We start from the raw sequence: 14462 nt of genomic DNA, 5'->3' as shown, positions 1-14462 counted from the left end.
AAAGGCACACAAAAAGACTTTCAAATGCAAATTGATAAAGCATCCCACACAAAAAATGATACAAAGAGCAATCTTGCTGAAAGTAATTTAAATACCATATCACAAACAGTCAGAAAAGTTGGTCTACTTAGCTTCAGCACCTGGTTGGAACAAAAATCTCAAAACCATGATGCTTTAACATTTCTGCATGAGGTTTCATGAGAAAGCCTTGAATAGTAGCACTATTATTATATCTTCAGAAGTCAAACAAAGTAATTGTTTACAATTTTTATTTTCAGAATTTGAGTAATCAAAATGAGACTATTTAAGCAGCCAGCATCTGAATTGCAAATTTTTAAAGTTTCAACCCAGTTCTTTATTAGTAAGGAATTTAGGTAATAGCTTGCATTAGATGATGTACTTGCTAATAAAAACCAAATCTTTGCTTTTTGTTTCTCTTTTTTTTTCTCCACACTCTCTGTTGTATCATCTGCATGTTTTTTTCTCCTCTTCTGCTGAAAAGGAGCTGTAAGCCTGTTCAACCAGGCAGACACAGAGCAAAAACACTTAAAGTCTTTTAGGAGTCAAGAGATTTGCAGTTAACGCCCTTGGTGAGTAAAGATTTGTGCTTCTCCACAACTCCCATGCTGGCCACAGCTGACAGGAAGGTTCCAGGAATGTGAGTATCTACAGAATCCATAAAAACAAGGCTCAACATCAGTCATCAGCTCCCCCACCTATTCCTCTGGGGGGAACAATTACTTCTGACTGAAGACATTTATTGGGCATAAGATAAAACCTACAAAATCCAGACTGTGCTATTTGGATTTTGTCTGTTTACAGGAGCTACTTTATCCTACTTGGTTGTTTCCACTGTTTAGACCCTTAGAAACAGCCATTATTGCCAAACACTGACGCTTACATTAATGCAATTCAGGAATTCATAGCTTAAAACACAACAGTAACATTTTAAAAAGATCTCCACAAAGATGTAAGATCAAAACTTGCATCTTCTATTCCACATTAGAAAATCACAGGCTTACCACCCACTTATGTCAATTTCCAAACATCCTTGGCATTCAGCTGCCATTACCTGTAGCTGTTAAAGGCACAGTTAGTTTGCTTGTTAGTAACTCGTTATCAATACCTTCAGTCAGTTTTTACCACACCTTTTGCTTAGAAGTCACCCAGGGGCAGGAGCAGCTGCTCTGCCTGGCGGGACCCGGGATGCAGCACCAAGCAGGAGAACTGCAGCCTTCACTGCTCCCCTCAGCTGGTGCCTTTCCCGCATCCCTCCTGGAGGGGGAATGAGCCTCTCCACACTTTCACCTGGGGAGGAGGTGGAGTGCCAAATCTGAATGTCTGACGAGAGGCAGGAAAATGAAGTCCCGGCAGAAGTAGTGGGAAGACAAAGCCTGAGCCTGGAGCCAAGGGGGAGGCACAGAGCTCAGTGATGGGTGAAGATGGGTAAGGAGCTCATATGCAGATCCATAGCAAGCAGTTGGGAAGGAAACTGGTTCAAGGAACTGGCAAGGAAGAAAGTGAGCCAGAGAGGAGCAAGAGAAAAATATTACTCGTGACATTTGGAAAACATTACTTTCCATATCCCAAATGGTTCCAGAAACTCCCCATTACTCTTCTACCACCAAATAACTACTCCAAAATTCATGACCAGCCTTTTCCCCCTAGCAAGTCTACAGAGAGGATGAGACCTCCTGCATTTCCTACAGCAGAATCTTCTGTAATGGAATTACATCTGATGCCAGAAACTATGATTTCTGTTTTTACCTTGACTTGCTGTTCAAAAGTTTTTGTTTTTGTTTGTTTTTTTTTTTTTTTTTAAAAAAGGCAAAAAGAAAAAAAGGACAACATTAATGCAAAAACATCCCCAACATCCCTGCAAAAAACTTCTGGTTAAAGACTCAAAACTCAGGTAAACCAGGTTTCTTGTGTGACCCTAAATCTGTGTTCTGATACAGGGTTAATATTCAGACTGGAAAATTATATGTCACATTTACACCAGAAATTTTTCTTACTGAGTAGGTGTTTAAGGGTGGGGACAAAATAAGAACCCACCTGAATATTTTCCAGAACTGGTATCAGAAAGTCATTCTAATTTGCAAAAAAACCTTTCACTATGGAAACAATAACAGATGATGGTATTTCAATCTGATGGCTTCACATCCACAGAAATTTGAATATTTGGAATGTTTTTACAAATAGCATCACAATAATTCCTTTCCTTTTTCTTCTAGTGGATTTACAGTAATGCAGAATTAATAAAGCAAGTGGAAGTCTTGGCAACAGAAGACTTTTCTTTTTAGAGCTGACTTGCAAAATGGGAAGGAGAAAATCACCATCCTAACTTTTCCCATTAAATTGTATACTGACAGGTACAAATATGCAACCACACCGAAACATTTATTCTCCCAAAATTAGCATTATTACTTTATTTTGTGATTCATTACAATCTGAAAATCCAATAGTCAAAAAAATAAACTAGGCATAATGTTAAAGCATTTTACAAGCAAAATACTTTACTGTTTCCATTTCAGTTTGCATGGGGTGGGATAAGTGTATTGGTTAAAGAATAAAACATACAGAAGAACGATACCATGGAGTTCATCAAACTGCACTGCAGAGTGTTATGTTCCTGTGAGTGAACTGCACTTAAGCAGCAGTTTCTGTCAATGGAAAACTCTACACTTCACCACTGACACGGCTGTCTTCCCATGACCATGATGCATCATGATGGCTGCAAGCCACTGATTCCTTTTCTTACATTGTAGGTCATTCTCCTTTAAAGAAATTAAAGAGTTAAACAAGCCAGAATGCATCCATCTATGCTCATTTCTTTTCTACCTGAACAAAAAACAGTATGGAGAGGGGGAATTTTTAAATTCAACTTCTAAAACCACTTATAGTAACCTCTGTCACTCATATTTTTAGCCTCATGAAGCTTAGAGCTTCATCCACACATCTCTGTCCACTATTACTGTGAATCCAAGTAAGAAAACTGTACTTTTCACTTTGTAGAAACAAACTGCAAAGAGATCATGCTTCTTTCCCACTGTAGTCACATCTCTGTTCCTCCAACTGTATAAATCTGGCTTTAAAGTCTCACAAAACTAAAAAATAGTTGATCAAGTTTGTAATAAAAAAAAGAATATTAAATACCTTTGGTAAAAATAGATATATTTAACAAGTTTAGAAAAGCAAATAGTTATATCATCAAAAGGAGAGTATAAAAATGTACACGATAAAAAATAACAAACACACAAAAAAAATCATCAGCCATAGTAGTAAGAATAAAGGCACTGATCTTTTCAATGTTTGCTTCCTTAGCTCACATTATTGTCCAGTCTTCCTTCTAAAAGGCAGGAGCTTTACTAGAGCATATGGAAAAATCCAGTCCTTCCTACCAGCATTAGACAAATTAAATTTAATTCAGAAAAAGACAGTCTGTTTTAACCCAAGTTTATACAACAGAGAACACTTTGATTTAGAGTACATAGGAGTAGCTGAACACAAAGATTTCAGGTGTTTTCAACCAGAGGCCAGATGTACTCGAGCTGTAGAAATGAGACAGCCAGCAGGATCAAGTCTCCATGATGTCAGCCTTCTAAATCTATTTTTTACTCCTAAATTATAAATCCATGTATTGCCAAGAAAATTGCAGGGGACAAAACAATACATATATTTTAAATCCCTCATTGATGCCTCTCTCCCATCCTTTCACTGGGTCTCCAAACAGAGCTGTCACACAACATATAATCCCAGTTTGGCTTCTCTTTTTAGAGCTCACTGTAAATCTTCAAGATGGAAGATCCCCAAAGCAAACAACTGAGATTACAGAAGGAGATAATGCACAAGCCCCATAATAGAATCAGCCATTGATTGAATGTGCTTTGAAAGAAAACAGCACAATTATATCATGTTTATCCTTCAGTATTCCTTTTGCACACACAGTCACACTCCTCGTGGTGTTCCAAGGGTACATCTGTCAATGACTTATGCAATCCTCGGACACCAATCCTTGGCTTCAGCTGAAGAACCTGAAGGAGAAGAAGCCAAGCATCAAGAAAACAGCAAGTGCTTCATCACACACCTAGACTATGAGCTAGATTGCACTAAAAACCCACTGGATGACAGGAAGCATATTAAAACTTCATTAATTCCATCCACTCATTACTATTTTTGCTTTTACCTCAAGCCATTTACAAAATTGATTAAATCAGGTTGAACATGATTAAATCATATTGCTTTACCAAAGAAGAGTCTTGCAATTTCAGATTTCCACTTAATTTTATTTAAGAGCAAACAGTAGATTTAACCCAATTAGAAAATTCTATAATAAATAATTTTAGCTATAAATTTATAGCAATGGAAATGAACAAATATTTGTTTCTTCATAAAGTTGATATCAACCACTAGAGAAAGAAGAACAAAAGATATGGGTGTAGTATGTCTGAAATGCACTAGTAAATACTTCAGAAATTAATTACTAGTTGCACAGAAAAGTATATAACCAAGGAAGATTTCACTTTTTTCAATGCAATACCTATTTAAAATGCTAAAAAATTATTTACTAGAAGTGCAATACATAAGATATTAAAATATTAATGTCGGTGCATTCATTTTATTATATTGGCTTTCAGTGTTTCCAAACATGAAAATTTAAAAATAGTGCATACCTCGTGGTACTTTTTGGTGACTTTTGTTGGCACACACTGGCACTCGTTGCAGCTCTGCTGACAACAGGCACAGTTTCCACCGCAGCGTTTCACCAGCAGACACAGAGGCCAGAAGATGGTGTCTGTCCTCTTCAGCTCCTCCCTCAGCGACACCGAGAAGTTGCGCGGGGTGCAACTGTACAGCCGCGCCTCCTCCTTCAGGAGGTTCAGATCCACCACTGCAACGAGACAGGGAAAACGCCGCTTGCCTCATCTGCAATCCAGGTTCCTTCGCGGCAGATCAACTTCAGCGGTGCAGAACCCGTGGGGAAGGGTCGCTTTTGTGCAGGTTCAGCACAGAAGTACAGTGCTGCAGTTCCATGAATGCCATGAAACTCAAATGGAATGATCGCTGCATAGTGATATTCCCCAATTATTTTATAACTCTGGCAACGTTGGTTCAAATTAAAGCAAGATTTGGCTGCTATGTTCCAGTACCTGTTTTATCAAATCAACCCTAATGGAAGTCACGTTGGTCACACTAATCCTCTGAGCTCCAGTGTTGCTATTCTATGGTCATTTTGGATTGGAGAAACACACACAGAGCAATTAAGAATCCTGCAAGATTTCAAAGACATCACTTGCTATAAAGCATTCAAACTTCTTCCTTGTTACAATTTCAACTATTGCTTCTTTGCTAGGCTGTTGTAATTATAAGAAAGAAAGAAACCATTCATATCTAAGCAGAAATCACATTTATGGACTAAGAACTTCAAGAAGTTGTCATCATCAGGGAATTCTGCACAGAATAAATAACTCCACAAGATTGTATATCTATATAACTATCAGTATGTTCCATTTTCTCCCCCTTCTCCATAACAGCATATACATGAATTTCTGTTGTTTCTCTTGATGTGTCTTAAATAAAAGTTCCTCCTTGTAAGCAACTAACTTGTTAAAGATAGTAATATTTGGCACCAGTTTCCCTATAAACTGGCTCCACTGTATAATATTAAAGCTTCACTATGCCAATGGATGAACAGCAAGTTCATGAAAAGATCTGAAAGATGACAACATTTACGTTCATCTTAGCTGCATAGTCAAGAGCTAACAAGCCTTGAAAGCAGCAGTTAAAATTGGGAAAAAAATGCATGAGACTGGGGAGAAAAAAAGTGAGAAGCAATGTAAATGGAATTTATTTCAGAAAAGTCAGATTGTAGTGATCATGATCTAAGGTGTTTTGTCTGAATTGTTTTTTCTCCATACCTACCATTAAGGAACAGAAGTAATGTCTAATTCACAGGGATACTACTCTCTCTAGTGAAAAATAAAAAGATAAAGAGAAAACGAAAATGAAAACCCTATGATAACATAGCTATTGAGATGAGTGAAACAGGGGCCCCAATTAAAGTGACTAAGACTTTTAACCAACTAGTTTTAAGCTAAATCAAGTAAATTATTAGGGAGGAAAAGAACCCCAGTGCTCTAATATAGCTTAAAAATTCTTTCATGTCATCTATTCATAAATAAAAATATATAGAGTTAAGCTAAAATAAGTTTCTGATCTGAATCACCCTCTGGAGAAATACTTTTTTTTCCCTCTCTGCTATGTAAAGAGCCTCAAGAGGTCATAAAGAACTTCAGCCAATCAAGGCAAGATAATTCCTCCTAATTCTATTTAAACACATAAGACATAAAAAAAATTGGAAGCTGAATTTCTTTAGCAGAAATGCTCACTGGTACTCTCCAAGGAGCAGATCTTTGGGAAGGAATTTCAATCCATGTTCCTTCAAACATTTCTTTTGCAGGCATACCCATATACTGGCATCCATAAGTAAGGATTTATTGTTGTGAAAGGTCAGTTAAACACACTGATGCCTTTTCTTTGCTTTCACTCACAGTGAATGCCAAGCTGGGGAACTTCATTCCATCACTATCAGATTAACATAGCCTCCTAAATAAACAAACTGAATTTTAAGAGGGAGGAGTGTGTAATAACTCCAATAAAGTTACTGATAGGACACCAGCCTGCCTCCCACACTGCAAGAGCATTCCTTGGAGAAAGTTGAGAACAAAGAAAAGAGAGACAAAACTTCTGGGGGAGAGATTCACTGTGAGAAACCAGAAATTATTTAAGCCCTTCTGATCATCTAATAGCTCTAGGCTGAGTCACTTAAAAGGTGGATATGTCTGCCTCCATTAATCAGGGACTGTGGACAGGAATGGACTATTCCTTTCTTCTGTAATGTTTTCAAACATATAATAAGTGAGCTGTCTGAATGAGGATAAAATGCCTGAAGCACACTGTGAGAAGTGCTAGTTCTGCTAATACTTTCTCCTGGATGATTGTTTCTGCAGAGACTGATACGCATGCTGCAGTGAATTTGAAGGAGCTAATCTTACATGCTGGTCAGCCCTTCACCATGAGATACTGAAAGTGAAAGTGGGCACTGACACCTCTTCCAGCAGGCCCATGGAGGAGTGGGAGAGATCCTTGTGTGGTTATGTCCTTCTCCATTGCCTTCTGGCAGCAGCAGAGGAATGCATTAATTTCCATACCTACAGCTAGCTGTAGATATAGAGAAAAGGGCAATGCACTAAAATTAACGGCATGTTACTCACTTTGTCACAAAAAAGAAATTAATTTTAACTCAACCCCTCAGACCTGGAGACATTAATTTTAAAATGGTTCTCTTGGAGAACACACAGTCAGCTCTTAGCAGATATCTTTCAGTGTGCTGTACTGTTACAACAGGCTTCAGGAGAGATGAACAAATGTCATGCTTGATTTCCATGCTTTAAAATGTACTAAGGTATATTGCTATGATACCTCACATTGAACCCTTGCCCTATCTTATGTAATCCAATTTCATTAAAAGGTCTGTGGCAAATTTATCTGGTGCTTATATAGTCACTTCTTTGAAGTGTGTGAATGAAGCTGTTATTTTTTCAAAGAGTAGCTGTCTGTTCAAAATTTATTTTAACACACTGTGGGCACGAAACTAGATGAGAGAATGTATATATTCCCTTAAAAGTGTTTACTTAACCACAATAAAAGGTTATGTGGATTTCTCAAGTGCACTGAGTTTCAGTACCTGTTATAATGTGAACATTTAAACACTCCTTCAACTTGGCTTCCACTCATGTATCATGTTTGACACAACAGTCAAGGTTCTTTTGTCTAGCACTAGCTCAGAAGTGAAAGGCTCTGCAGTAGCATATAAATGGGAAACACTAAAATAAAAATAAGTGAAGGAGAAATATCTAGATGCAGGTAGGCCTACAGTAAAGTGTATTTTAAGAATGTGCCTACACTGGTACACACAACTGAACTAATCCATGCTCACAGCAGCCTGAAATTAATTGTATTATGCAATTGGCAATGCAATTTTCTGGCATCTTCTGGATGTGTATCAAGTACCACAGGGAAACTTCTTTCCCAAAACATTTTTCCAGCTGGATACTGCTCTCAAAGTCAATGAAACAAATGAAATTCTGTCTGAGGCACTTGTGTGTGAACACAGATAGCAGCAGAATGGTTTTTATTCCTAAGCACTTTGGAGATGCTCCTGGGAATGTAAGTTTCTTACTGGCTTCTACAATAGGAGCTGTTACAAAATCTCAAGCAAGAAGTGGAGTATTAAAAAAAAAAAAAGTGACATAACTGTACCAAAACCACAACTGCTAAGGACTGTGCTTTCACTGGGACTATTTTTTTCCTCCTTAAGGAGATTTCAGAATATGATCTAAAGAGTATACATAGATTTCAGTGGGAAGTGATGAGATAATTTTTTTTGAACAGTAAAATATATTTTATTTTAAGCATGTTTAATATTATAAAAGAATTTAGGACTATATTTTGACATCAAAGCTGCTGAACTTGGCTTTTTTTCTTTCCTGACTAGAAGTTTTTGGAAGCATTTTATCCAGAGAAAACATCAGAGACAGAAGTTCTCTGGAATTGAGGTTGTCTAAATATAGTTTTTCCATACAAATTATTACATAGGAGTAAAGGTTATTTCTTTACATAAAGTAAGATACACTTTTAGTAACTTGTTTATGAAAATGGGGCAGTAATTTAGCTTTTACACTGAAACATTGTAATAAATGAAACTGATCTAATCATAAATCAAAGAGTTTGAATAAAATGAAAAATTTTAGGATATGCCCTTCTCACAAACATTTCTTAAAAATGTTTTGAAATACAGCAGCATGTTGCTTGAGAGAATATCATGGGAAAAAATTAACAATAAGAAAAAGATTTTGCTTTTCCAGTCTATTAAATAGTCCTATGTCATTTCAACTGGACATATTTTCCACCTCGGGCTATTAAATTACAGACTCAGTAATGCAGTCTGAGGGTGGTCTCTAAGACAAATGTGGCAATACCATGATATGTTTATTCAGTGAAAAAAATCTATTTCAGCATCTAATTAGAAGTCTTTAAAAGATTTACTCTGATAGTTTCTTTCTAAGATGTATATTGCAGGGAGGTTCTTTTGTCTATATAGATGTTATCCAACACTTGCATTTTGTTTTTCTCCCACTTACTGTGTGCTTATGGCATGCATTTGGCAAATACTAAATCTCTTTAATTAAGGAAGTGTTAAATGACTATCTGAGGGCTTTTAAAGATGTTTCCTCCTCTTTGGCTCATATTTCAGCTGCTCTATGCACAACTATAGCACAGCAATATGGATAGGGTGCAAAGTTGATTTCTAGGCTCTGATCTAAGAATTAACGATCAAACCCTTAAATTTGAGCAATGCGAGGTTCTACTTCCTCCCTTTTCTTGCTCTCAGATAATAACCTTCTAGTTTACATCCACCAACAGGGAAGTCTGTTAAGTTATGCTCATATGTTTTCCTTTTCATGCTGTATGGTGGACAAGGAAGGTGGTATTGCCTTCACACTATCCATCCACATATCCATAAACATGAAATAGTAGATAACATCTGGATGGGATGTGGCAGGAGATTCAGGAGTGTCAGATGTAGAAGGAAGAAAATGAGTTGCTGTCAATAGATCTAGAAATTTTGAAAACACAGTTACTTTAGTTCTGATGAAGTTGACAACTGCATGATCAACCCAGACAAGAACACATGGTATTTCTTAAGGTGTCATCAAAGAGAAATATTTAAGTATTGTTCTCAATTCATTTCATGTATAGACTGGAAAAATTTTAGGGAAATAAAAAATAATTCACATTATACCAGTCTAAGCCATTACTTCAAAATAAATAAAGTTTTTGCCCTCCACAAAAACAGAAACCCACAAATTTTAAATATGTTACCCTATCAAGATGCCCTGCTACTTTAGGGAAATAAAGATCTCCCAGGTTCCCTACAGGAAACTGCTGTGGTTTTTTTTGTTTTGGTTTTTTTATTTTTTTTTTTTAATAGTTCCACCTTGCTGCCCTATCCTGCTAAATTCCTTTAAGTTTTGAGTTTAGCTATTGTTCTTTTTCAAATAATACAATGGTGACGACAGCGAACAACCATGGAACCTGCTCTCCTTCTGATGTATTCCTCTTGGAACCAAAACTCAAGGCGAAAAACACTCTTAATTCTTTGTCAAGAAATCATACCCATAGCAAGCTGCAAGGCCAGAGAGAAGAGTAAATTACCTCTTGACTTCCTCCCATGAATATATGCTTTCCCAAGAAGTTGCCACGTTGGCCTGTATAAATCCTCCAAATCCAGCTGCCACCGCTCTGGTTCAAGGTAGCGGATAAGGTCTTCCACGGTGCTAAAGCCAGCCACGGCGTTGTTTAGTACATCCAAGGGCAAGGCTGATGGGGGGAGCAGCGACGGGCTGGGTGCTTCTGTGTGCTGCTGCAATCAAAGCCAAGAGAAGAGCGCCAGTCAGAAGGTTAATGGACCTGCTCTGACAAAGTGCTGTACTTTACCGAGTTACACAGCTGGGAAAGTTTATAAGCGGATAGCTTGTTTCCAAAGCACGGTTTATCTAATAAGACAAATGACAAGAGTCAAAAAGTACCTAATTATTCTTTAGCAATAATTGTAAACAAACTTCCACTGCAGAGTTTTCCTACTTCTTATATTTCCAGCCTTGCAGCTAGAATGCCACTACACCTCTCCTTTGAAGATGTTCACTGAGTGACAGATGGGACTTCAGAAACAGAACAAAGGGTGATTTTAAAAATATGGCTTCATGTATAGGCATTTCCCAAACCCCTCTAGAAATCTGAAACATTTCACATCCTGCCTCTTCTCAGAAACTTAGCTACAATCTTTGCCTTCTTGTCCTTCAATGCAAATTAACATACCCCAGTACAAAGACAGCAAATATTCTTCCTCCCATCTATACATAAAAAAAAGCACCAGTTGTGTTTCATACAGTACTAAGAATTATGTTTCTGGTTAAACAGTAATGAACAGTAATAACATCATCTGGCATAACTAAAATTATTTCTCCCTTACAAAAAAAAAAAAAATGTTCCAAATAAAATCAAAAGTATTTAAAAGTTGAAATTGAGTCCTGACAAAGTACTTTACCACAACACAAATCTTACTGACAAGCTCAGGGGACAGGAGTACTTCGGCACAGATAATTCAAGCAAAGTGAGGCATCTGTCTTTGTTTACAATCTGTTTTAAAATTATGCATGGATTTGTATTTTCAAAACAAAAACAAAATGGCAGGAAGGCAAGCCTAAGTAGAAAGCTGCTTCTGAAGCACCTGCAGTTTAGGCTTCAGGCTTTTCTGTTTGCAGACATTACTACAGACATTATGTCCACAGTACTGCACCTGAGCAATTCATCTGGATCATGTAAGAAAAATGAAGAAAAATTTGAACGTGCTGCCGATTTAGGGGATGGAAAGGAGGAGAATATGTGTTTATATAGATATCTATATTTAAAAATCCTCATACCAGTTAGTGCCAAAATGGCACTGTCAGTACTGTAATGTGAAGTATGTATATACTATTATTTTTTCCATCTATAATGTCAGATCAATAGTAGGTTGTAATTTACCTTTTCAAAATGATAAGGGAAATTGATGAGAAATGTAACAGTTATGCTGGAAAAGAGGATTTAGTGCAACACTTAGCATAAGTTTTCTAAAATACATATTCCTGTGGTAGCTGTATTATGCAATAAAACTATTTTATTTTCTGTCCTCTAAATTCTATTAAATATGCAATTTTGGTTTCATCTAAATGTGTGGTTGAAAGAGCAGCAAATGGGAGTAACCACCATGGCCTTCCTATTTTTTGCTTCAAGGCTTTCTTTCTCTACAACTTCAAGAAATGCAGGCACTAAAAGGATTTGTGCTGCTTTTTAAATGGAAGTCTTGCAAAAATAATACAAAACATAGATTAAGTGTTCTGCTACTGTTAATTTTAGAATATTTTCATCTTGCTAATTACTTCCAATAGTGTTGGTGAAACAGTTGTTTCCCATCCTGTCATTTTCAAAATATTAAAATATTTCTTCTTCTTTTTGCTCTTTTGCCTGCATTAAAAATAGTAACATGTTGATCCATATATTACATTATGATAATAAAGCATCAGATTCTGGTTTATAATTTAAATAGTTTCTCTTAGCAAAATATGCTACTTTAGCAAGCTTCTGCTGTGACACTGTAATTCAGATGGTCAAAAAAATAAACATTCTAAAATTTTTCTTCCTGTTTTTCTGCACAAAGCTGTAAGAGCCACATTTCCTGGTTTGAAGGTGCAGGGTTTTATTAACATGAAAAACAACATCAATAGTAGAACTAATAACTGAAGTAAAAAAAAAAAAAAAAAAAAAAAAGGAAAAAAAAAAGCTTCTGTTTTGTCTTCAGCTGAAGAATTTACTTCAGTGTTTTATTTCTGCTAGGATTTTTGTTGCCAGAGAAACAGGTGCATTCCAGGAGAAAATGTATTGATCTAGAATCTATTTCCATATTTACAACTTACAGCATCCACACTAAACAATACATATGTAGCAAGTAACCCATCAGTTTATGGTATTCTGGATTCAATAGGCATTTGCCTGAGTAGAAGTGTTGTGAGGATATGGTGAATCATTGCACTTAATGGTAACACAATTAAAGCTGCAATCACTTTCTAGTCATTCTCACAGCAGGCCAAAACAGAAAGAAAAAGTATTTGAAACAGCAAAATCATACAACTTTGAATGTTTTGGAATAAAGTCGTTAGGATCTCAGAATTAAGAATGCTTTTTCCAATAATCTTTAATATTAGTAAATTTATATGACAGCTAAAATGTTCCAAAGATTAAAGATAATTGATATGATAAAGCTATAAATGTTATATATTGAATTTGTGACATAATAACCTTTACGACATCTCAATAAACTGTTCAAGATAAATGGTACTTCTAATTATACTTTACATTGTTTTTACTTGCTAGTGGTTACTAATTATTTTATAATTTAAATCTTTGGGACAGAACATCCAGGGCTGCATAAGTGGTACTCCTTCCAGTGACTAAAACTATATATTGGAATCCTATACAATTTATAATTTCACTTGACTTTCTCAAAGTTTGTCATCTATAGGCAGAGTTTACACATGCAATAAGATTTTACTCACAGAGTGGAAAGCAGAAATGACTTGATGCAAGAAATTAAAACTCAACTTCTTTGATGGTACGCACCTTTTAGAACAAGCAAATGCGGAACTTCAGCATAACTCAAAAGTAACATCATAGCAACTCTGAAATGCTGAAATGCTTCTTACCTGAACCTTTCAGTCACTTTATAGTAAATCTATCAGTCTTGTTGCAATTTAATCTATATTTCTCTAGGCAGTCCTACCTGGATGCCTCACTGCAGCTGCATGGCTGACACTCACTGCTCTTACAGCACCTCTGTGCTGAGCCATGACACCAGCACTCCGTGGGTGTCAGAGAGAGTGCTGCCATTTCACAGCAGAATGGTGCTGGGAAAGCCTCCCAGGGGGACCACTGATAATCTCCAGCTGTTTTGCTGCTCAGCATTGATGGAGATAGTGATTTGATAATGAAGCAGCCATCTGTCAGGTGGACATTTATTCTATAGATGGCATCACCTAATTTACTCCAAAGAAATTTCTCATATCTCCCCTAACAGGTCATCTCAAAAATAATCATCAACCTTTGATTTAACTTATATTTATTTATCTGACAGGGGCGATACAACCCAAGACCGCAGACACTTCTGCTGTCCAAATACAGCAGCTATCCAAAATATCTTTCCTGATGGAAACTATTTTCTGGGAAGTGATGTTCTCCACACTCTGCTATAATAAATACTAATTGACAATAAACACTTATTCTGTTATAGCAACACATTTCTCAACTCATGCCAATGTTTTATGTTTAAGATCACCTTTCTTATTTTTTTTTCCCTGAGCATGAATAATTTCTGTCAAGATAGATTTGACAAATGCATCAAGTTCTTTATGTGATTCCTCTAGTAAAAAAACATACTGTGGTTTGTTCCTGTTTTTCTGACCAGGAAACAATTTCAAATTACTTTAATAAGCATAAATATGCTTAGAACCAAGATAGAGGCAAACAGTTGCATATTAACTGTTAGTTAAAATGGTTCAGGATGAAAACCAGAGCAGAAATCATTGAACTTATGCTGGCCTGTACAACAGCCAAGAATGACAATTGGTGTTGGATCAAACAGAATTTTCTTCAGGTTTGTTTATATTGTGTTTCTGTACAAGCACTTAGCTCTATCAAAACAAATACCACACTGAAATCCCCTAGGTTGTTTACAAACATACAAGACAGGCCAATAGACAAAATTTAGGCAACAGTAAAAGATATAGGCTTGGGAAAAAAGGATG

General features: G+C 36.4%; 1 protein-coding gene across 3 annotated transcripts in view; it reads right to left on the bottom strand.

Annotated features, from left to right (window-relative positions):
• Positions 1 to 2399: 2399 nt before the first annotated feature.
• PDGFC (platelet derived growth factor C) overlaps positions 2400 to 14462 on the bottom strand; it is a 119448-nt gene continuing 107385 nt past the window's right edge. For 2 of the 3 annotated variants that reach the window (XM_021539573.4, XM_085578868.1), the window contains exons 4-6: positions 10279 to 10486; positions 4674 to 4891; positions 2400 to 4034 (exon numbers count right to left, since the gene is read on the bottom strand). In XM_021539573.4, the coding sequence (XP_021395248.1) occupies positions 3918 to 4034; positions 4674 to 4891; positions 10279 to 10486 (543 nt within the window). In that variant the 3' untranslated portion in view covers positions 2400 to 3917. The remainder of the gene's footprint in view (positions 4035 to 4673; positions 4892 to 10278; positions 10487 to 14462) is intronic. The other variant, XM_085578867.1, reaches the window with a different exon arrangement.

Source organism: Lonchura striata, chromosome 4 (assembly GCF_050655825.1).
Source record: "Lonchura striata isolate lonStrDom1 chromosome 4, ASM5065582v1, whole genome shotgun sequence".
Lineage (NCBI taxonomy): Eukaryota > Metazoa > Chordata > Aves > Passeriformes > Estrildidae > Lonchura > Lonchura striata.
Note: the sequence above shows the minus strand (reverse complement) of the source record. Positions and strands in the feature narration are given on the sequence as shown.